At 41.8% G+C, this 25,155-nt stretch overlaps 1 protein-coding gene across 2 annotated transcripts in view; it reads left to right on the top strand.

Annotated features, from left to right (window-relative positions):
• PRKCZ (protein kinase C zeta) overlaps positions 1 to 25,155 on the top strand; it is a 203,897-nt gene that overhangs the window by 16,576 nt on the left and 162,166 nt on the right. The window contains exons 3-5 of one of the 2 annotated variants that reach the window (XM_019541286.1): positions 4,268 to 4,389; positions 20,273 to 20,362; positions 23,136 to 23,186. In XM_019541286.1, coding sequence (XP_019396831.1) covers positions 4,268 to 4,389; positions 20,273 to 20,362; positions 23,136 to 23,186 — 263 coding nt within the window. Of the gene's footprint in view, positions 1 to 4,267; positions 4,390 to 20,272; positions 20,363 to 23,135; positions 23,187 to 25,155 lie in introns of those variants that run through there. The other variant, XM_019541287.1, reaches the window with a different exon arrangement.

Below are 25,155 nucleotides of genomic sequence, written 5' to 3'. Positions count from 1 at the left end.
GTCTTTGGTTCATTAATTTGTATTGAGGCAGGGTATTCCATATCCCACCTCCAGAAAATGTTCAGCATCTAACACTTGATTCTGCTGTAGTACATGCATCAAGTTTCCACTGAACTTTAGTGGGAATTCTGCGGCCTAAACCCAGGTAGCATTTTGCACTTAGCATGATTTACTTAACTGTAAAGTATCTTAAGATATAATGGGCCTGTTTACATTAGTTATGTTAGCAGTTTGTAGTCATATTTAAACAGGAGGTATTAAGTAACCACTGAAGGTACAACTGTGGGAGAAATTCTGGATCCAAAATTTTCTTCAACTTTGATTGTTCAATATATTAGTATTAAGTAAAGTTAACAAATTAGATTAAACTTTATTCTGGATCCTTAATTTGTATCTTCTTTAGAATATCAATTTTGATGGGAAAACTGGAAAAAAAAATTAGCCAAATGTGTACCCTACATCCAGTGTTGTCTTCTAGTAGAAAAATGTCAGGATTCTTCATTATTCTGAGGTGTAACGTGGAAAATAAACGTGGATTTTTGTTAAGGACATCAGTCTCACCATTGAGTTTTATTATGTTGTTGATTCTGCAACTTTATTCTACCAAAACTGCTCTCGGTGCTTGCAGTAACAGTTTAAAACTTTAATTTTACTTCAGATATTTCCTTTGTTGTCCTTGCATTTTTTTAGTAGTTTCTCTTCTTCACTAGCAGCTTGTAGTAGTTAATTCTTCTTATTTGCTTGTTTGCAGAGTTTAAGAAAATATTTTGGAGAGAAGACATGAAATAATATGCTTGTACTACCTCTCTTAGGAAGTCTAAGAATCTAATGTAGTTCTGAATAGTATGACTCCTTTCACCAATGAATTGATTGCTTTCTGACCCTCTCCTGACTGTGGAAACTAGCAATCTCAAAACCCATTTGCCTTGAGAACAATATTTCTAAATTTTATATCCCTGGTACTTCAATGTACAGTTTGAAGATATAGGTAGACTTCAACAAGTCCACCTGTCTGTACCCCCTAACAGCTAATTGACTTATGCACTTGTGTATATAGAAAATGGGGAATAACAAACATTTGGGGGATTAGAAAAAGAAAACATTGAGTTTGAACAATGTAGGGAAAACCTTCAATTTAGGCCCATAAAACTTAAACTGAACTTCAGAAAAATAATCTAAAGGTGCACAACTCAAACTGTTGATGACCACTTACAAGTTGCATTTTCTGATGGAGAAATGTCTAGGTACATGTGCACTGTAGCAGACTAATGAAATTGGCAGGCCTTTGCTATTACCCTGGCGAGCCACATGTTGTGCACCCCTGCTGTAATACTTTCCTTTTACAGTGAGTTGAAATGATTTGATCTTGTGCAGATAGCAAGAATAACAAGTCCTTTAAAGCTTATTCTATTAAGAGCCATAGTATTTTTCTCGAGACAGTTTTGAAAATAGGCATTATTCTTGTTTATATGGACACAACTTTATCTACTTACTATCATTAGGTGGGGGAATGTATCCCCTGTAGAGGTCATTCAGACCAAAACTTTAGCAAGACTCTGAAAGGGTTTGGATATTTATGTGGATGATTAGAATATCTAGAATTCTTTAATTTTTAATAAACACTTCTAAAAGTTTTATGACTTGAGCCAATCTCTTTGAGTTCAGTATGTGAGCTAATGGGGAGGCAGATTATCCCAGATCTGTATGCTATACGGCTGTTAATACCTACCTTTTCTGAAGTAACCTAGCATTAGCTGTTGTCACAGGCCGTGTACTAGACTAGAATGGCTATGGATCTGATCTAGTGTGGTAATTTGTACATGGCTGTAAGTAAAAAAATAAAACAATCTAAAATATTTAGAAAACTATGCATGTTGTTCTATCCCCCTTTCTCCAACCATTGTATATCTTGTTGTGTGCAAAATCTTGGCTTCATTTATGATAACTTTACGTATAAAGCATAGCTTTACAGCTGGGATTTAAACCTGCTTGATCTTTTAGTTGCACAAGATGGAAATTAATGCCTCTGTTATGTTATTTAAGATGTTCTCAAATTATGAAGAGACAGTTTCCATGTTGAAAGATTATATAGCCCACATTTTTAAGACACTGGATCAGTTCTGTGTGCAGATTAAAATCTCAAATCTTTTATTTCAATATCTGTTTAAAATTTTCTTTGTGCAGAAATATAAAAAAAATAAATTCTACAACAATGTGTATTGGTACATGTGTACTTTTCTTGATAAGGGCTCCAGAATTTTAACCCTTTGACTAAACAGTTGCAATGAAAAACTCATGCTTGTTGTAATAGTTTTATTATTTCAGCTTGAAAATCAATGTATGAAATAGGTTAGACAGCTTATGTTTTCCTAAAGTAATTTATGTACAGTGAAAATAGAAGTTCAATTAAATTAGATTTATCTTGAGTTTCTTCTTGTTCTTACTTTTTCTTGTTGACTTTAGTATAGTATGTGAATAATTTACTTCTGTAGTAGGGATGTAATAACTGAGAAATGCAGTTTTATAATTATCCACTAGAGGGTCTGGAAAACACGCTTCTCAAAGTCCTTCTTGCATCTTCCCCCCCCCCCTTTGTTGTGCTTATTTTCATGTAATTTTTTTCCCTCAAAGAAGTAGTTTTTAACATTTTTTATAAAACTCTCACAATTTATTTCAAATCCTCAAATGCCTGCACAGAACATCTGTAGTATTTTGACAAATAAGAGCTTTGTGAGAGATGATGTTGTTTTAATTGTAGAAGAAATTATGACTTCCACAGATTTTTATGTTTAAAAATTTAAATTATAGTACAGAAAATGCAGAATCAGAATAAGGTCATATATATAATTGAAATTTCTGAGAAATAATCCCTAATAAATTATCCATATAATTTCTTTAATCGTGTGGGGGTTGTGAGATGTTGGGAAAAACTCTGAATAAATTCTGATATGCTTCAGTCTTTATTCCCTCTCCCTAAAGAAGAAATCCCTATGGCTACTAGGCCTGCGTGAAGCAGCTGGTATTCACTTCGGATTTGGATGATTCGGGGGGGCAGTGATTTAATATGGTGGGGGTTTTTTGAATCACTGTCCTGAATCAGATTCAGCTGAATCTATTCGGAGATTCGGCTGCTGCCAAATCCAGTGCAGACACTGAAATGCTCATTATACTGTGTTTAGCACCAAGAATAGATAAACTGTTGCTTTATACAGACATTTGTGTTTTTGTCTTGTCTTTGTTGATCAAAATCAATAATCAAACGAATCAGCCAGGCCCATCTCCACCAGCCCAGCAATGGCTGCCCTGCCTGCCCCAGCTCCTGGCACTTGAATAATTTTAATAAAGCCCTGACTGAGCAGGTGATGCTGAGTGGGGGGTGCGATCCCCGCTGCCCCGCCCACTGTGGCTCCAGCTCTTTAAGAAAAAAAATGTGAAAACCCTGGACTTGCTTCTGCCGGCGGTGGGCGATCTCCACTGCCCTGCGCCATGTGGGGGGTTCTGCACGAGCCCCCCCAGCGCCACTGCAGGAGCAGTGGGTCTTGGGGCTTTTCTTGGGTTTTTTTCTTAAAGGGCCGGAGCTGTGGTGGGTGGGGCAGCTGACCAGCTCTGAGCCAGGCTGCAACTCCCTGCTGCAGCCACTGGTGACTGCCTGAATCATCAAAGCTGTCCGAATCTTTTCCGAAGATGTGGAGAGCTTTGAATCGATTTAGACCTTTTAATTGGTCCCCTGATTTCGATTCTAATTTGGAAATTCGGCCACTGAGTCGGGGCAAATCTCCACCAGATTGAATTGCCACCCAAAGCTTCACACGGCCCTAATGACTACTTTTAGTAGTTGTAAAATATCATGTCTCTTTGAACGCTGACAGTTGTTGTTGTTTTTTAATAAACTGAGTGCATTCATTAAAAAATATTGAAAATGTGACATCATTGATGTAAAATAAAATATTGTTAAAATACTGTGAGATGAAAAGAGATACCTAATTAAGTATCTAACTCTTTTTTTTTTTCTTCCCTGGAACTGACACTTGCTCAAGTAAGCCCATTGCTTTAAGCAAGCAATTGACTTCATTTTTATTCATAAAGACAAATGGAAGCGTGCCATAAAAGCAAATAGGATTGCTTTTATGAATAAATGCTGCTTGTTTGAAGGTGGTTTTGCAAGTTAAGGTCCATAAATGCAGGTATTGGAAGAAGTGGTACCCTATGACTTAATGAGACATTATGACATTTTGTAATTTTAATATGCTACTTCATCTTTTTCCAGGGACATCCTAATAACAAATTTGGATGCATCAATGAACTACAGTGAACTCTGTGATGAAGTGAGGGAGATGTGTAGTTTACAGCAGGAACAGCCAATTACCCTCAAGTGGATTGATGATGAAGGTATTAAAGACATTTAAGTTATTTTGTTTATCTTTATTTTTTCGTATAATGCATGGTATGACTAATGTAAACAAGGTGGGAGGCATTGATAAAATTTGGATACCTTGGGTTTCAGATAATCAAGTAATTTTTTTCATTTTAATTCATGGGTATCAAGGGACATAACCCTGTTTCACATAAGAGGGAGCTTTAGATAAATGAGTCTCAAATCATCAAGGTTGCACTGTACTTGAATTCATTTTAACCCTTTTAAATAATGAACTTTTTCAAAGCATAATTATCTGAAATTCTGTTAAACTAGATTGATCAGGAAGAGATTTGGTGGGAAGAGAAATGGCAAAATGATTCCTTTGCTTAACTGGCTGCTCTATTTTCTTATTTCTTTTTCAATGATGGGAGTATAGATGAAGCTACAAATGTAGGAGTCTAAAATGGTGGGTCTGAGATGTTTCTTAACACTATAAGGCAGGGGGGTTGGCAACCTGTACAACTTGTGGGTGGGATTTGGTCCACAGCCCAGGACATCGGTGGCAAGTAAGTGGTGGGGCAAGCAGTACCTAGGTCAGCAGCATATTGACAGTAAAGGAAGCAGTGTCCAGGTCAGAGGTGCAGTGGGTAGGTTGTATGCAGTGGCCTGGCTTCAGAGTGAGCTGAACTAATTTAGTCAGCTGCTCATAAAGGTTTCCAACCCCTGCTGTACTTATTAATAGAAAGCTGACAAAGCCTTGTAGCAGAAAAGGGTTTAATTTTGGTTTTGTGCTGAGAAAAATTAAAGTCAGTTTTCCAGGATTATAAAAACTAAGAGAGGTTATTCAAGCCGTAGTACTGCACTTAAAAAATAGGTGTATTTTTGCATCTGTACAGACCCCTGACAGTGTCAGGCCTTAGAGCAGAGAGTGAAAGGAAACAGATCTTTGGGGAGGTCTAAATACTTCTGAAGAAAAGAGAGCGTATGTTGCTCTTGAGCTTGACAGAGGGTAAACTGGCATATTTAACTTTGTACAGAAACTGAAATAGTAACCAGTAGGGGTGCACCGACTTAAAGATTTTATTGGCTGATACTGATAGCTGACTTATTAACTAGCCTTATTGGCCGATACGGGTCTGAAAGCCAAGTTACAGTTACAGTTACAATTTACAATTTACTGGCAGTTTGGAGACCAGCATTCTGCTGGTAAGTCTGTGGTGTGGAGAAGGGTGGAGGGGCAAATCAAGGCCCCCACAGTGAGGGAGGGAGTGGGGCAGGCTCAGGTGCTGCCCAGCTGGGGCAGTCATTGCGATGTCAGGAGTGGGATGGAGCTGTGGGTGCCTTGTCCAGGGAGTGCGGGGTGTGGGTGGCTCCCTGCTGCTGCATGCACCCCCAGGAGAGGCATGGGCGGCATGTATCCCTTGGATCTGTATGTGGGGCAAGGCTGGGCTGCCTGCTGCAGGCTCGGGGCCAGGGGCAGTGCCAGCCTCTTAGCGGCAGGGGGTGCTGGGCCAAGGCTGCGCTCAGGATGGGCCAAGATGCATGGGATGGGTGGCGGCGCCGCTGGGAGGGGTGGCTACAGGGGTCTGTGGGGAATTCTGGGGTAGCTGTAGCCTCCCCCAAGACCCTCCCTCAGTGCCACCCCTGCTCAGGGTACCCCATTCCACTGTGCTGCCTTTCCCTCAGGAGCCTCCTGCTGTGGGGCAGGCAGGGGATGTACAGCCAACGCAGGACTCCTGAGGGAAAGGCAGCAGAGTGGAGTGCCCTGAGCAGTGGTGGTGCTGTGGGGACTTGGTGCTAATTTATAGCCACCCTTCCCAGTGCTGTTGTCACCACCACCCACCCACCCAGCCCCACCCGGCTGGGAAGAACCTGGTGCTGCCAGCACCTGCCTTGCTCCACTCCCTCCCTCACAGAGAGGGCCTTGATTCCCCCACAGATGTGCCAGCTGGATGCTGCTCTCCAAGCTGCCTGGCTGCATTCCTGCCACGTGCATGCTTCAGCTGTGTGCGTGAATGTGGCATTTCTCAGTGACCTTATTGGCCCAAAAAAAGCCTATTTCTCATAATGTTAATTTTCCTGTTATCAGTGCCGATCCAACATATATCAGTGGACCTCTAGTAACTAGTCTTATGACGTTGGAAAATATTTGTTTAAAAATGTCTTCAGGCATCTGGAAAATCTGCCTTTTGTCACAGGCTTCCTTTATCTGGAGCGGGGGAGAAGATGCTCCAGTAAACTTTCTCCATAGGGAAGTTGACTGAGTATTGTAAGCATGAGGTGGTCCTCCCTCTGGCTAACAAAGCTGATCCACCACCAGTGTATTTTAACTGTATATCTAGATTTTGAAGTCCCTAGAATAAATGACTTTGCTCATTTTTTTTTCAAGGCAGTTAATGAGGATTAACCAGTAACAATTCAGAATTTCCATGTCTTCTCCAGTGCTTTTATCTCTTCATGCCATGGTGGCTGCACTTAGTAATTCAGCATGAGTTGATTTTTCAAATTAATTTTTTCCTCTTGTTATTGCTGATAAAGTCAAACAGTTTAATTCAGTTCCAGAATAACCTAAAGGAAGGTATAAGACCAAGGAGAAGAGTGATAGAGGCTTGTGAGTGCAGCAGCAATTACTGATATTGCCCTTGGTTTTATCAGTGTTTATGTGGGTTGCATTTAACCATACTTCCCCATGTTGTTCTTTTAGAACATGATAGAAAAAATATTTTTGTTTCAAACCCTTACTTGCAAGTAGCATGGGAGGGGAGAAGTGCTCAATTTTCCCATCGCGTGACATTTTTAAAGTTACTGAAATTTTTTCCTGTTCTAAACCGGGAGAAAGAAAACAATGTCAAATTATTGGAAATCAAAAATTGGGAAACTTTTGAGTATTTTCTTTTTATTTCAACTTTTTAAAACCATTTTTACCTTGGGTTTGGAAACAAAAAATTGTTTTCTAAGTTTTATTCCTGTCGACCTGTCACTAAGAATCTTTGAACAAGCCAGTTAACTTGTCAGCGTTTTAGTTTACCAGCTGGTCATAAAATTGGGCTGACTGTACTTCCTGACTAAACGTAAGGCATTTTGACATGTCTGATGCAGTTGTGTAAGTGACAAAATGCGTATGAACGTGGAGAAAATGGGGGTGGTCTGCTTTTGAGCTAAAACACAGCAAAGGGGTGAGTTCAAAGGCACACCATCACCATTTCCTCTGCACTGATGCGCATTTTACTGCTTATACAACTGCAAGAAACGCAGCATGGTGTGCGTTAGCTTGCATGCTGATGAACGCAACATCTCTGGAAAAAACGTGTATAAATGCCCAAAGTGTTTATGGTCCATTAAGAAAGTACTTTAAGAGCCACAACTAAAAGGCATTACTGACTTTGAAGGCTTTGACATTCAATAGCCAGTAAACACAGTTTTTCCCCCTTTTTTTAAGAAAAATGTACGTTTTAATGGTAGAATCATGAAGGTCAATCTGTTCCCATGCTGTTCAAAATTCTTTAAATTCTCCTATGTATACAAGAAAAAATGATAGATTCTAGGCCCTATTTGACTTATTATCAAGGCTTTTGAGTCGCACACATTATTTTGAAAATTTTACCCACAGTCGTGATTCTGCTTCAGAATGAGTATCTATTTAGTTTCAAGGTAATAAGACAGCTATACTGTGGAAAAAACTTGATATTCTTACTTCTATTATGAGCTTGTATTATTTTGTGTGGTGCATCTGACAAAGTGTTTGCAGTGATGCATACTTTCCTCATTCTATGGGTTATTCTACCTGGCAGTCACATGACAGTCACTGGTCTGGTTACAGCATTCACTGTATAATTGGTCTAGCTTTAGAGATGTACTGATATATTGGATTGGCACCAATGAATGGAAAATTTAACGTTATTGGCAATTGGCTTTTTTTTGACTGGTGTAGCCAATAATGTTCACTGATGAATATAAATTAATTATGCCTTCTGGCCACAGCCCCTGGATGCCTGGGTTCCCTCAGGAAACAGTGGGTTTCCCCTTGTAGGCAGGCAGCATTGTAGTCTGCAAGGGTTCCTGCTTGGAGCAGCTGGGAGTGAGACACGGGGCACCATGTGCATGTGTGCAGCTGCACATATATATGTGCCTAGGAATGCAGCTGGGAAGTATTGAGAGCAGCTCCCTTCAGGTGAGTCTGTGGAGGGGAAGGGGTGTGTTGGGGGGTGCGGTCAAGGGCCCCACAATGAGGGGTGGATGTGGGGTTGGGGGTGCTGCCCAATCAGGGCGGTGCATGGGACCTGGGGTCAGGGTGGGGTGTGGAACACAGCCACATGTGGCTCATCCAGTGGGAAGGGTGGGGCAGTGACTACCTACCACTATACTCACTGCCTTGGGGGAAGCGGGGGGCATGTGCCCCCCCCCAGATATGTGCATGGGATCAGTGAGGGCTGCTCATTGTAGGCTTAGTGTTCACCTTGCTGCCTTTTGCCCTGGGAGCCCTGTGCCTGCTGCACACCCTGTGCCCACCTGGCAGCAGTGGGGGTGGTGAGCAGGTGGTGCCTCCTGCTACTGGGCAGGCAGGGGATGCATGGCTGGCACGGGGCTCCTGGGGCAAAGGCAGCAGAATGGAGAGCCCCAAGCCCACAGTGGGCAGCCTGCTTGGCTCTGGTCCAGTTAAGCTTTAGTTCAATCGCCCTCGCTGCCGTTTTTAAGTGCCAGGATGCTTATCTCCTGAACGAGCCCCTTGCTGCTCTGTCCAGCTTCATGCCCTGGCCCTAGGTCCCATTCACTGCCTTGGCTGGACAGTGCCCCCAGCCCCTGCCCTACTCCCTCCCTCACTGTGGGGACTTTAATGTACTCCCAGCTTTCTTCCTTCCCCCATGCCTCTTCCCTTCCACAGACTTACCAGGAGGGAGCTGCTCTCCATGCTGCCTGGCTGTATTCCTGTAAATCAGTTGGTTATTGGGTTGGTATTGGCTGATATAGCTGGTTAATAATCAGCTATTGGTATCAGCCAAGAAAATCTTTATTGGTGCACCTCTACATAGCACAGTACCTTTTAAAGACTCACCTTTTAAAAACATGTTCACTTGTGATGATGACTCATAATGTTTGAATGGGAAGTAAACAGGGTTCATTTTTTGTGAACAATATTTGTTTTTCTCAGTTCAACTGTTCTTTTAAAAAGAAAGTTCCCAAGAAGGGGATATCCAGAATTAACGTGGGAGCAGGGGGAATCTGTAGTAGCTTCTCTCTAGCACAGTGGCTCCCAAACTGACAGATTGGATACCACCAATTTAAAAAACAATAGTCTTAAGTACCACCAGCAAATTTTAGATACGCATAGGTAACAGACTGTATATTAAAACAACATCAAAACCTTTAGTAATCATAATACGTTGATTTGTTAGTTACGGTAGCCATATAAAGCAGTTAAAATTTAAAAATGTGATTGCGATTAGTTGTGCGATTAAAAAAAATTAATTTCAATGAATTGTGATTTTAATCACACAGCTAAACTCAAAGTTGTGCACAAAAAAATTCATAATTATGCAGGTACTTTATGGGGCAGGGGGTGCGGCTGTGGGTATGTGTGTAGAGTTTAGAGTGTGGGGTGGGGGGATCCCCACATGTCCTGGCAAAATGGGGGGTACTGTGTGGGTCAGGAGTGAGGGGCAGCAGCAGGGTTGGGGGGAGGGGGGCTGTAGCTTGGGAGTGGCAGATGGACATGCACATGCATGCATGCATACCCCCACAACATTTACCTGCTGGGTGCTGCTTCACACGTGATGCTGTTCCTGGCTGTATGCAGCAGGCTGTGGCTAGGCTCTGTGCAGCCCCTCTCCCTGGCCCTCTGTGTACCACTTGCAGGTTGTCTGCATTGCCACTGGTGGTATGATTACAACAGTTTGGGGAACCGCTGCTCTAGTGTTAGTAAAGAAGTAGGGATATCAAGTAGGAAAGGTCATTAAGACTTGTCCTAGATGACCTGTTACACCAGTTTTTTTGATAGATGTATGACTTCTGGGAAATCTGCAAAATGGTGAAGTTGAACAGAAGAGCCTTGGTGGGAAGCGTAGCCTCTCTGTCATCTCTGTCTGCAGGGACCATTCCACAGAGCCTTCTTGGGAACTTAATCTTTCATATTCACCTCTGGTCTGTAGTTGTCTGACGTTTTCTCTGCTCAACTCCTCCAGAAGTTCCTGCAAATGAGAACTTTTTTTTTTTCATTCCTTTCCAAAGGCTCGAGAATGTTGCTATGGTAGGGTCTTGACTATTTTCCCTGCACGGCTGTGTGGTGGGTCAGGTCTTCACAGCTTTAATGTACAGGTGGCCTCCTGCTTACTGTGTGTAAGAGTGGTAAGATTCCTCTTGCTGCACCATTTCCTAATCTTCTTTTTTGTTTTGTAGCTTTGTCATCTGCTTATACTGCAGCTCAGAGCTTCCTAAGCTGCCTGATACCTGTACTGTTCAGCGTATTTTGAATAGCTACCATGAATCATTGTGGCCTTGTTTGTTTTTTCTCTAAGCATACACTAAAGTCACATGTAAACTGAGGAAAAGTATACCTAGTTAATACTTTCCAGTGTCCTTGGATAATAAATACTACAAGTTTTATTTAACGGAAAATAATTTTTGCAGAAACAAATGATTCTACTTCTTACTTTGTAGGAAGAGTTTAGTATGGAACAGTAGATGAAAGATTTTTAAATCCTTCAACTATAGAAAGAGGTGTCCTAAAATCAAGTAGTTTTACATTTGTAAATGTAAAGTTTAAGAAATAGTGTAATACAGATTCCCATTACTAAGAAATTCAAGGTCGGTTATATGGATACTGCAGTTTCCTCAGGCGACACTTCCACTAATGCATATAATAAAAACCGCTTGTGCAGGAGAGGTGTTTGGAGATCAGTGTACTATGCTGAACGTTCCCAACTATTTCGACTGTTTAGTTGCTAATAAAAGGAAGGGATTCTTTTAATCGCAGTGGGATGCAACACATGTGTTCCTGGTCGTTTGGACCTTTAAAAAGGTATATAAAATGTTAACGATGACTGTTTCTGTTTCAGACATTTGTTTCTCCTTCTGAGATACTTAGAGAAAATCCACTTTTATTTTAATCAGTTTCATGTGGCATAATTAACATGTTCCTCTTTTAAACTTGAGTTAAATTTGTATTTCAGATTTTGCGGTTATATTGCAAAACTCGTAGTCAACTTCTTGCTCATCTTGTAAGTCTCATTGACTTAGATTCATCCAGCCTCCTGTTTTGGTGCCTCAATCGCATCAATCCACACAAACTGTATGAATTTTCTGATTTTTGCATATGGGGGTAAATATTTACATTTTGGTCCTGAACACTGCTTCTTGCATGCCCAAAACCCCTTAGGGACTTGTGTTGTTGTGGGAGGGTGGGATGCTGATCCAGTCCATGGCAACTCATCAAAACTCCCTATGTGGCTCTCAGGCCTGAATAGTTGCCCACCCCTATTATAGTTTCATAGGGAGGCTGCCCCCAGGAAGCAGATGCAGGTTTTGGGGTAGGTCCTTGTCTGAACCCAGGCCCTTCCAGGCCTCAGCTCACTTTTAATCTGGCTAGGTCCCACCACTCTTTACAGCCACCCCATTTCTTTGGTCCAGACAAATCAAAGCATGAGTGTCTGCCTACAAAACAGAAGCTCCTCTGTCGGGATTAATTTTACCCTGCGGTTGCACCAATGTGAAAAGTTTGAGGCACTTACCTTGTGTTGCTCACGTTGCGCAGTTTCCCTTCTACTCTTCTGTGGGACAAAGTCTTTTTCCCAGGCAGTCTGGACTAGCTCATCCATGGAGCTCTGCCTCCTGCAACTCCTACAGCCAGGCTGTCTCTTCTGGGCCAAGTCTTGGGTTTTTTGCATCTCTCCCTGGGTCACCTGACTCTACTTCTGCCTTAGGCCTGCCAATCACTTCCTACAGCTGAGGTGGGTAGCAATTTCATTTAAAGTCCCTTTTTGCCATTAAGTTTTTCAAGGGGCTATGTTGGCTAGTGGTCCTTGAGCTCCCTCCATTTCCCAGTAACAGGGCATGAGCCCTGTTATAGTTGGGGGCGGGGTGTCCATGGCCCCCATGTATATTAGATCTGATGCCCACTCCAGCCAGTCTGGAACCTGCACTGCATGCAGTGTCCATCCCAGGTAAGCTACAGTTGTCACTACGTGCAGCTTGTGTCCTGATCCAGCCAGAGCAGGTGCTGCGTGTAGCACAGTCTGACAGGCCAAACATGAGTGCTATAGGTACAGAAACTACCATGCATGGGAGGGTCCATGGGTAGGAACCTACCTAAATTGCAGTGACAATTCATGGCACAGCACCACCTCTAATCTTGCTCTTTCTGCTGTGTGCTTTCCCTCTCCCATTGTTGAATGGTCAAGAGGCAAGTAGTGCCACAGTTTTTGCCTCTCGGCCACTCTGCAGCAACAATGGGGGACACACAGCAAAAAGAGTGAGATTAAAGGTGCTGCTGCTCTGCAAACTTCTGCCATGATGTAGATAAGTCCCCATCCGTGAGTTCTTTTCAGGCCACAGGGCAAGCACCAGGTCAGATATGTTTGACATCCCTGCTCTATCAAAACCTACCTCCTGAAGTTGAAATGCACACAGAAAATTTAAAATTTAAAAATGTATGTGGGGATGAGGATGGGCAGGGGGAGAAGTGAGCTGTTTTTGTTTGGTAAAATTTATGACAAAAGTTCCTAAACTTCTGGAGGGAAGTGGTGCTCGCTTCTACCCTAGGGGTCTTCAAAAGGAGGCTAGATAATCACCTAGCTGGGGTCATTTGACTCCAGAACTCTTTCCTGCCCGTGACAGGGGTTCGGACTTGATGAACTGCTCGGGTCCCTTCCAACCCTGCCTACTATGAAACTGTTAATACATTGCTTACCATCAAATATCTCCTTTGCTCTTTCCGTGGCAAGCATCATTAGTGGCTTACCTGCTTTATAATTCAGTCTTGAACCTTTTTGTGTTTTAGATAGCTGTATTTCTGTGGCATTTATGTTAATTAGATGGAGTCAGCCATAGATGGTATCAGTATTTTTCATTACTGCAGAGCCACTCTGATAGTTTTAAGGCTAGGACTTTTAGTTTGGAAAGGAGAAAGTTGAATGGGGATATGACAGGTCTATAAAATCATGAAGGGTGTGAACAAAGTGACCAGGGAACTGTTGTTAACCACGTCCCAGAATACTAGAACTAGGGGACTCACTGAAATTGGTAGGAGACAGGTTTAAACCTAACAAGATAAAGTTGTTTTGTATGCAGTGTATCATTAGCCTGGCACCCTGGAGTACAGCAAGATCTTTTGAAGAGTGCTGCGAAGTGTGAGGAGATACGTGCAGGCTCAGACTTCCCCTTGACTAGCTTCTGCCCTGGTCTGCAGTAAGGCAAAATGTATAATAAATAAATTAGTTTTTGAAATGGCATGCTCAATTCACAAAAGTTATGGAGAGGTGCCCCGATTTCAAAAAAGGTTGAGAAACCACTGCTTTAGAGATCTGGTTCAATGTTCTCCATCTATAATATCCACTCCTGCCCCTGTTGGAGATGGGATACTCGGCTGTAGACCACCAGTCTGACCAAATATGGCAGTTCTTTATATTTGAAATACTACCCCATTTTGGTGTTATATATTCCATTTCAATCTACTTGCAGGTATTTTCATGATCCTCTTGGAAAGGCCTTATTATAGAATTTACATCTTGAAACGTTTCTGTGTGTTCTAGTATGGATTTCAGCCTGACAAAAAAAACATTTTTTGCACTCCCCTCCCCCCCCCCGACATCTAGCAAATTAGGTCAGTGGGCATTGTTTAAAACTTTATCCAGATAACTTGCATTTTTTGATCTTTGGTGACAGACTGTCACTTTAAAGGCCATATTGAAATCCATTCTATTAATTAGAAGAGCATCAATGCAAAGAGCTAGCATTGGATTATTTCTGCCTCCTGACATCTTCAGAGCAGGGTTTCTTAAATTTGGGAGTTTTTAATCCAAAACAGTGTAATATCAGGTAATCATTTACATTTTAGAATTATAAATGTTATTGAAGAATAATGTCACTGGGGAAATGTAAATTATGACTTACATTCATTATTTTGTTTTCATATAAAGCTTTTTTGAGTTTTCTACAACATGAAAGTTTAAAAAAAAAATAGTGGCATCAAATATGGGAAGAACCCCAATGCATCAGTCTTTTTGACTACAGAAAAAAGGTTTTGTACAATTATTTTTTTTTAATGAAATTGGGATATTTGCCTTAAATTATTTTTCCTGCTAAAGTGTATGGCTCTTCACAAGTTTTCTTTTAATGGGGCTTTTGGGACTGCTTTGTATCATGGTTTTATTTCTGTGGGGTGTTTCAAATGTGTCTAGTAGGTTCTGCATAAAAGTGCACCAAATAAGTCGATCCTCAAGACTCTTAAAATTAGTCGGGACAAAATGCCTAATAATGTTGTAGAGAATAATCTTATATTGTCAGGGAGATGAATTGAGTGATCTGCTAGAAATTGGAGAGGGGAAAGAGGTCTCTGAAGTCCCACATTAGGGTTTGTCTTATTATCTGGTTCTGAGAATATATTACCAGGGAGTAGTATATTAAAATGTCCTTTTTGAAGAGCTGGAAAAAGTCTCATAGGATCAGTGAATATTTTATCGTCATTAGCTGTTCAATCAGATTTTTGTGAGGTTTCAAAGCAGCACTTTTTATCTGTGTTTGCTGCTGATTTTACTTGATTTGGATATCTTTCCTCTCTGAATAGCTGTTTGTTTTGCTTTTTGGGGGCTGGGGAGTAGTTATCTTAAATGTGTAGACATTCCTGCCCTAAAACCTTTTTTGGCTACTGATTATATAATTAAAGAATTTATATGTACTTTTGTTTCCTTTTTATTTCTTTGTTTTGTGCGTCTTTACACAAACAAAGCCTGGGCTAGACTTTTTCCATATTTTTGTAGAGCGTGTTGATCCCATTTCCCCTCTTTATTTTAGATACTATTCTATTCTTTCCTGTTAATTTGGTTGAAAGGGTGGAAGATGCTCCTTAAGCTGTTGTTGAGTTAATTATTTAAAGCCATTCATAAATTAGCCAAATATTTTCCTATTTATTTGATATACTGAGATACCATAGCATCGATTGCTGTTTTGTTAGCTTTCTTAGGTCTTAATATCCAAACTCTGCCTCTACCTTAAGCACCTTTATTTCCGGGGAAAAATATTCTCATAAAAGCTGAACAGTAACTTTATTAAGTCATTTTCGGACTTCTTTCCTCCTTGCCTCTTTTGATGCTTACATAACCTAGCCTGCTGATCATAGTAAGGTGGGTCTGGCTGTTCTTTTCTCTTGCTTTCTTGCTGTTCCCTATTTCTAATATAAATTCGGAAAAATACTAAACAAGAAAAAATCCTACAATATGTGTAATTATCAGTTGTGCAGATTCTTTGCTGTGTATAATTTGCCTGCATTACTGTCTCTAAGCCTCAGCTGTCTGTCATAGAATCCTAGAAAAATGAGGCTGGAAGGGACCTCTCAGAAGGTCATATAGTTAAACCCCCTGCTTGAAGCAGGATATCATCCCTGTCTGAACCATTCAGGTCAAGTGTTGGTCTAACCTCAGCCAACATCCATGAGTTCTCAGATTTCCCAGGACTTTGCAGTTACCTCAGTAATAGTAAATTCCTAGAGTATCCTAGGATGAGTCTCATCTGGCCCTGCAAACTTAAAAATACTTTAACACTTAGTCACCCCCGCTCCTCACCCCCCAGAAGCAACCCAACAACAAAAAAACCCTTCCACTACTCTAAGTAATCTGTAACCTTTTCTTTCCCTATGTGTCTTCTCCCCTATGTTTGCTGCCAGCTGTTCTTGTCATCTGATAGTTGATGTTATTCATGAAGACTGAAATTAAAAAACGATTAAATATTTCAGCCTTCTTTGTATCTTCCGTTATTAGATTGGTCTCCCCATTCAGGAAGGGAATAATGCTTTCCTTTGTCTTCCTCTTATTTCTAATCCGTTTGTAGAATGCTTTTTTCTAATTACCCTTTACTTGCCTTGCTAGCTGTATCTCAATTCATGCCTTAGCCTTCTTGATTTTTCTTTCTGTATGCCAACGTGGTATACTCTTTTACTCCACATTAGTAATGTGGCTGAGTTTCCACTTGTAAGAATCCTTTTTTGAGTATCAGCTAATTGCCAGGCCAGTCTCATGCTACACTTCCCATCCTTTCTTTGCTTTGGGATGATCTTATCTTGTGCCCTCGGTATGGTTTCTTTTTAGGTTTAACAGCTCTCCTGGACTCCTTTTCCCTATGGACTTAGATTGTAAGCCCTTTGAGCAAGGATTGCCTTTCTGTGCATGCTTAGCAGGGTTGCCAGTCCAAAAATTTCTTTTTATTTTTCCATAGTTTCATAGCTGTTAAGGGCTGGAAGGGATCTTACAGATCATCAGGCCCAGCCCCCCTGCACCTGGGCAAGAGAGACTGCTGGGATCAGATGACTCCAGCAAGATGGGCATCGAGACGGTTTTTTTGAAGATCACCAGGGTGGGTGATTGCACCACCTCTGGGGGGAGCCTGTTCCAAACCCTCGGCACTGGACTTGGAAAGACGTTTTTCCTTATGTCTAGTCTGACGTGATCTTCAGCCAGTTTGTGCCCATTATTCCTTGCCCTCCCCTGGGAGGCCTTGGCAAATAGACATTCCCCCAAGTCCTGATGTACGCTCCTGATATACTTATAGGTTTCCACCAAGTCTCCTTCCGAGTCTTCTCTTCTCCAGGCTTGAACGGTCCTGAGTGTCTCAGCCTCTCCTCATATGACCTGGTCTCTAGGCCTGTAATCATGAATGTGACCCTTGTTTTTACTCTCTCAAGCTTCTCCACATGCTTCCTGAAGTGTGGTGCCCAGAACTGGATGCAGTACTCTAGCTGTGGTCTCACCAAGGCTGAGTAGAGCAGGAGGATGACAATCAGTATATTTGCTGACAGTTGGCAACCCTCGTGCTCAGTGTCTAAGATGAAGAAACCCAGTCTCAATTTTAATCCATTGTTGTTTCCATTATATAGTATTATGATTTATTATTAAATACTTGTTTCATGACCAATAAATGTTGTTAAAGTAAATAAGATAATTCATTTATCAATAGAAAGTACATTTCTTGCCTCTAACTTTTCCTCCTAATAAAAATATTACCTGCTGCAGCAGAAATCTCTAGGGTGGAACATTTAAACAAAAGGAACAATGTCAGATATTTTGTTTTCCCTTAATACGCTATCAAGATAACATAACATTGCTTGAATTAAGGTGGTCTTTGCAGGTTACATAGGGCATGTACATATCATTTAAAAATATTTAGTTTAACCTCCTCTAATTATATCAGTTAAACAATTAACTGATAACACGGCAGCTCAGAAACAGCTGGGAGCTGCTCCCAGATCCCTTTGACTGGGAGAAGGGGGTGAGAAGGCAAGCCCAGCCAGGCAGAGCCCAGGTAACAATCTGCAGTGGGAAGGAGGGAGCACCTGCGAACCGGCAGCTAAGTGCTTAATTGTTGAGTCATTAAGCTGTTCCATGTTTTCCTCTTGGGCTATGGGTATTAGTTTTCCTCCCCCCTTGCTCCTCCCTCTCTTCCCCTTGTCTGCCCTGCTTCCTCCTAATTCCTGCTGGGGCACTGTATGCCTTCTTTTCCCCCTTTACTGCCAGACTGTACCCACCCCAACCTAAAGGATAACTGGTCATTACTACTAGGATTCTTTTTGCCAGAGCCCTCCAAGGATTGACACGGCAAATTGTCTGAGATGGTATCAAATGAAGTTTAATAGTAACCCCTAGACAATATTACAGGTTTTCTCCCCATAACACAACCTGGCAAGTGGCTCTTTAGACATTACAGCAGCAGCCTTTGGGGGTACCAGGCCTCTGATCCTCTGCGGGGTGTGTGGGATGTTAGTTTCTGGATTCCTTGTTGTTCAAACGAGAATTCCAACGTTGCTCTCATCTCAGCAGGGTGGCAACACAATGCACATGATCTCTCTTTGTTTGTCCACTACTTCTGTTACTCTTTCATCCCGAATTGTCCAATCCCCTGGCTCCATGCCAAACCTTCCTTATGTGGTGCACCAATCCCCTGGCACTGCTAGGCACATCCTTTCTAGGGAGGCTCTTATGCCTTGCTCACTAGGGCTGTGTGAAACAGCATTGTTTCGTTTCGACTTCTGTTTCACCCTTTCAAAGGGACAGTGTTTTGTTTCGCTGTTCCGAAGCACTGTTCCATTTTGTTTCTTTAAAACACTTTTCCTGTTTTGCCCATAGACTATAATGGGGAATTATGAAAATACCTATAACTTTGTAATTTCTTGCTTAATTCAGATGAACATTGCAGGGATGGTAGCCCCTTCTGAGGGCATGAAGCCTGCTAAGTTTCAAGGAGATGGGTGCAGGGATTTCTGGGAAACTGCACCTCAAACTCTTCAAAGCAAAACTCGTATCACTTATTGGCAGTGGCAGCCTACTGTCACCCCGCTCGCAGATCCAGGGGCCCAGGAAGGATCCGGCACAGCCCTGCAGCCCTGCTGGGGAGTGCGGGCCCCTAGATCTGTGCGCAGGATGACAGCAGGCTGCTGCTGCCAGTTGGGGCCAGCAGCAGCCCCAATCTTCCCAGTGCTTGACCTGGGCTGCACCCAGCACAAGTCCCAGCTGGCAGCAGCAGCCTGCTATCACCCTGTGTGCAGATCTAGGGGCCTGTGCCCCCCGGAAAGAATCCAGTGCAGCCCTCCCAGAGGGCACGGACCCCCAAATCTGCATGCAGGGTTTCATCAGACTGCTGCTGCCAGCTGGGAAAATAGTCCAGAGCCACCCATATCTGTGTGCTAGGTTCAGCAGGCTGCTGCTGCAGTTTCAGTGGCAGCCTGCGGACACCCTGCATACAGATCACGAGTAGGCGCCCCCCAGGAAGAGCTGGGGACATGATCAGAGAGCTGGGGGAAGTGATTAGAGAGCTGGGGAATTGAACAGGGAGCTAGATGTCAATATCACAGTCATCCTTCCCCACTCTTCTGTCCTCTCTCTCTTTAGTTTCTGTTTAGCTGCAAGCAAGCCCGGCTTCAAAACTTGAAACATTTCAAAACTTTCTAAATATTTAAAGTGCCCTTGTTTCATTTCGAAGCCTTTTGTTTCATTTTGATTTTGCTGTTTCAAGCTCGAAATGTGTCAAAATAGCTTTGACACGAAACACCCGGTGAAATTTTGCACAGCCCTGTTGCTCACTTAGTGCCCAATTGCAGCACTCGCATCTCCCAGTGCCACAGGAGGTGCTCTGTTTTTTTTTGTTGTTTAATTCTGGGAAGGCCTGGACTACTGCTAAAAAGCCTTGGCATAACTCAGTTTACCAGATGAACTGCTAAGCTAACTGGTTTTCACTGCACTTACTGGTTAAACAATTAATTATTTAACCATTCATGTCCCTAGTTTACACTTTTCTAACTACAGTAGAAGTTCTGGTAACCAACATCTTACAAGCTAGCATGCTTAACTTGCTGGCATGCCAGCTTGTAAGATAAAGTGAAACTGGAAGTGCCCACTGTGGCACTTCTGGTTTCTCTGAGCCCCAATGGCCTGAGGCAAAGCAGCCGTGTGCTGCCAAGCCCCCACGGCCTGGGGACATAACAGGCTGTGCGGGGCCCGCCTCCCTGTCCTGTAGGTCCCGCAGTAGGGGCAGCGATGCAGCGGGACGCCCCAGACGTGGTGGGAGAAGTGGCGGCTCGGGCCACTCAGTTAACTGGCATATTTTGTTATCCAGCATCCCCCATTCCTGGGGGATACTGGATTACAACTTTTACCGTACTTTAAATCCTTAACCCTAATAGTAAAACTTGCTTACTTATTCTTTTGTTACCTTTGCTAGGAGATCCATGCACTATCTCATCTCAGATGGAACTGGAAGAAGCCTTTCGTCTGTATTGTCAGTGTAGAGATGAAGGGCTCATTATTCACGGTAAGCACTATACAATTTGAGAGTTGTCCCTTAACTTCTTGTGAAGAATATAGCAGTGCAGTAGATGTGAAGTGTGGCACAATGTTTGCTTATCTAGTCTAGTATCCAGTTGCTGGCTGTGGTCTTTACTAGCTTTGAAGAAGCCACTTTCTCACCCACTAGTATCCCTTCTCTTTACTGAATTAAATTTGGGGGGAGATCGGGGGGACTTCTTCCAGACCACTCTATCAATCATCTTGGCTTCTAAACCATGTTGATGGACATCCTTTGTATGCTTGTAATCTAACGTTGCCACAGAAGTTTATCCCTGCTCTTGCATATAGTTTGAAAGCCTGCAAAACAATAATGAACTTACTTCCTTATGGAGCAGAAAGATTTAAAGAGCTGTGGGGGTGATAGCTGCTCAGTTATAAAAGTTACAGTCTGTTTTTTCTTAATTCAGTTAATCTGATAAAAATGAAAACAATTAATTGAGTAGCTAAAAAAAAAAAAATAGGATTGAACATCCGTCACGGAAATAAAAAAAAATATATTTTTTCCAAACTGAATTTTTGAGAAATGAATGGCATTTTAGTCGAGTATAATAGAAACAAGTCTGGGGAAAAAGTAATTTGGGAATATGAAGAGGTTTAAGCAGTTGCTTTGTCTCTCATACTGGAAAAGGATGTAATCTTTGGACCATGATCAGCTGTGTCATGGCACAGCTGATCTCCTTTATTAACATCTACAGATGACATTGGGTCTGTTGGCCCACAAAGTCAGGTCCCTGCCATTCCTGCGGCCTCAGGGATCCGATCCTGCAGGAAAAAGCCCTAGGTGCTTCCCCTAACTTGGGATGCATGTCTGCAAATGAGGGAGACCTTCTGCTTGTAGAGGCATCAGGCCATCACAGTGTGGGGGAAACCCCTCTTCAGGGAATTTCTGTTGCATGTGACTGGTAGTACCGGCGAGTAACTCTCATAGTGTTCCATGCTCTGCACTTAAAGATGCACCCCCTATATTGGGATGCGGCAGTACAGTATGGGCATGGGGGAAATCTCTCTGCAGGGATTCCACCTGTGTGTGTCTGCAAGTGCAGAGGGGGCAACTCCTAGAGGGGTTCCCTCTTCCACTTTTGCAGAATGTGCCAGGGAGGAGAAACATGTAGTGAATGAATCCCATGCAGGAGGATTCCCTGGGTATATGTCATGCGGGTGTGGAGGGCAGAGTTTCCATAGGAGTTTTCCCCTCCATGCTAGCAAATGGCACTGCAACCTGGGATGTGGCAGCATAAAATGTATGGCAGGTCAGGGCGTGGTCTCCAAGCATGGATGGTGTAGAACCCTTATGGGAGTCCCCTCTACCCTGTGCTTGCAGACATGTCCTGGGAGTCCTGTGTGTCAAGATGAGACCCCAGGAGCTCCTGCCCAGGGTGGCACTCTCCTGCCATAAACAAATAGACATTGGCTGCAGATAATGCAGCATAAATTATGATTTTGGTCATTGTCATTAAAAAAAATTTAGGCCTTTGTGGCACGTCAAAGGCCTAATATGTCTGTTCACTTCAGTTTTATGCTGCTAGAAACATTTTTATGGCAGCATAAAGGCAATGTTTGTTTTCAGCCTAAATGTTCTTAATTGTATCCCAATATCCCAAATCATGTAACTGGATCTACATGCGTGTTTTCATGTACCTATGGGGACCCCGTTCAAGAAAGAGTAGGTTATTGTGGGTTCCAGAATTGGAGTGTATAGATCCAATTGCAGGACTTAGGTGCTTTTTACTTACGTTAGCCAACTCAATGACACCTTTTTTTAAAAAAGGAAAAAAAAGATTTACCTGGGCAAGCCGACTTTATTCCTTAATCAGCTGGTTTGCATAGCTGATCTCTGATGCTTTATAACTCCCATAAAATAGTTGTTTTTGAAATGAGCTCTTTGGATTGTAGTAGTACCATCTTCTCTGGCAAATTTCCAGCCATATAGCTTCATTTAATCTAGCAAAAATATCTTTAGCTATTAGGTCTCTGTTTCAGCTGGGGCTTTTATTTAAAAAAATAATTTTCTCCCATTTCAAAGATTAATTATAAAAGCTTTTGTCAACTTTAGTGTTTTTTACTCAGATCTACACCTCAAATTATATAAATGAATAATGCATTTATTCTTTGTGTCTTTTTGTCATTGTTCAAAGTAGCTCAATTGTTACATTTCCACTAGTACATTCTTAATGCAAACCATGCTAGTTAAGCTGTACTCGATTTATTTTTTCAAGATTCCTGAATCATTTGCACTACCTTCCTCTCTTGAGGTTTTTAAAGCACCTGCCCCACAATCTTGATTTTAATGGGATCTGAAAGGAGACTTTTTGGTAAAAGAGCACAGGTCTTTAGATTCAGGAAATCTAGGCTCTGTTTCTAACTTTCAGAAGCTTATTGTCTGTTTGAAATGCGAAGCAGGGATAATTCTACTTCATTAACTCATAAGGTTGTGGTAAGATTATTAATGTTCATATATTACTTTGATATCCTTGAATGAAAACTCTATATAGCAATTGGATACAAGGCCTGCTGAAATCAATTGGAGACTTTGGACTGGCTTTAGCGAAACTTAAATCTTGAGCGTACAGTGCTATCGATGTAACGATCAGGCCTGTGATATTGGATCAATAAGCAGCTGATTTCCAGACATTAGGTTGCTAAAACTGAATTGAAGAATAATGTAAACTACAATAGTTGCAGTACTTTAATATAGTAATAAATATCTTCAATACCCAAAATACAATATTTTGTTTTAGTTTTCCCCAGCATTCCAGAGAAACCAGGCATGCCTTGTCCAGGAGAAGACAGTGAGTACTTGAAGTTTACCGAAGGGTCTTTTTAGAGCTTTAATGTTTATTTTATTGCTTTTGTCCATTTTTATATGTAATGTAAAAGCCACTTGTACAAAAGACAATAACTTAAGATATATAGTTATATTTATTTTTCTATGCAGAATATAAAATTTATGTAAAATCTAGAATGTTTTGTATTACAGTTAAAAGTTATGTTTAGAAAATAAAAAAGTTAAACCAATAGTCTGACAGCATTTCAGTGCCACTCAGAATTATCACTGATTCTCCATAAAGTTGCACTTAAGCAAAGCAAATTAATAGTCAAATAGATTGACACTGTTGCTTACAGACAAATGTTGTATCTTAAGAGCTAGGGAATTATCTAATGGACTTATCTAAGAAGATAAGTCAAATTTTCAGACTTATTCATAAATGCAGGGGCTGTCATTTTGATAGCAGGAATGTATTTTGAATAATTATTTTATGGACTTGACTGTGCTAAGAAATACCAAATGTATCAGACAGCATGAATAATTGGTAGGAAACGTTGCTGGCTTCATTAAAAATATTCTGTAAATAAATCTTTCAAAGCTTTGAGGTGTTGCTGTTACTGCTTGATATTTTCATAGTTAGAAAAAATATCTCAGATATTGTGGTGGGGCAACTACTGGTGCATCTTAACTTTAGTTATTTAGTGTAAATTTGGTATGTATGAAAGCAACTATACTTCAACCTTTACTCTTCAAATTGATGGGATAAGTCCAGTAATAGACATTTCTGAAAAATAAAATGAACTTATTTTACTCATGTTTCAATCCAGTAATATAAGGCAACATTGTGACTGATGTGAAACGAGATCTTTTAACATAGGGCTACAATTCATGAATGAGGTAACTGTATACAGTTGGCAAAAATTAAAATAATATAGACCATTTATATTTACTTCTCTGACTGGGATTTTTGAAAAGCTTTTTACTGTACTAATTTACTGTAATCTGTTAACTTTCCATTGAGCTGTAGAAAACGGAACAAGGTAGAACAAATACCGTAATCACTTAAATGTAACACTGTTTTCCTCCCCAGTTCACGTGGGGTGGGATGAAAAGCTCCCATCTTACATTTGCATACCAGATCCCCTTCCCCACTTCATTAAATACATTGTCTAACATTAAACTGCTGCTAGAAGCCACATGTGCTCAGTCATGGAAACCAACTATGAGGTTGATTGATTGCAGCCTATGCTGCATATGCCCATAAAACACATGGCCTATATTGGGCCAACACACTGGGAACCTGCTAGAAGACTAGGTTAGTGCAACCCATATGAATAAGATATAGTGCCCAGTCCCCCTCAGCACTGACTCTTTCCAAGTCATAGTGAACCACTGCATCAAATACATTTCCACTTCCTCTTCACTCCCACAGTTGAGCAGTGCCTTTTTTTCCCTGTTTCCAGTTATTCCTGTTTCTTCATCATCCTTAAATGTCTGGCAAACATTACCAAACTTCTATATAGATGAGAGGCTTAGTTGTCTCCTCTCTTGGCCTGTCTCAAGTGATTAGTGTGGCCCCACCTTTCATGGGTGGCAGTGGACCAGGCAGCACCACACTTCGTCTGCATTTAAATATTTAATTTAAACCTGCAAGGGGCTGCTTAGGGTTGTGGGGAGCAGGAGGAGGGCAATCAGGCAGGGACACCGCAAGCAACCAGGGATCATGGTGGAGAGTAGCTCAAGCAGCTCTCTACAGGTAAGTCTATGGAAGGGCATAGGTAATGTGGCAGGGGGTGGGAGGGCATAGGTTATGTATGTGGGGAGCATGGGGAGGCAAGTGACTTATGCATCCACAGCAGGGCATGGGGCAGGAGTCACGTGGGAGGGCAGAGTAGGGTGGCAAGACTTGCTGTTGTTCCTGCTGCTGCTGCCACTGCTGTAGCCCTTACATCAGTTGTGCCACAAGCAGCGTAAAGCAATAGCAGACCAGA

This window comes from Crocodylus porosus, unplaced genomic scaffold (assembly GCF_001723895.1).
Source record: "Crocodylus porosus isolate Cpor-Errol unplaced genomic scaffold, CroPor_comp1, whole genome shotgun sequence".
NCBI classification, from domain to species: Eukaryota; Metazoa; Chordata; order Crocodylia; family Crocodylidae; genus Crocodylus; species Crocodylus porosus.
Note: the sequence above shows the minus strand (reverse complement) of the source record. Positions and strands in the feature narration are given on the sequence as shown.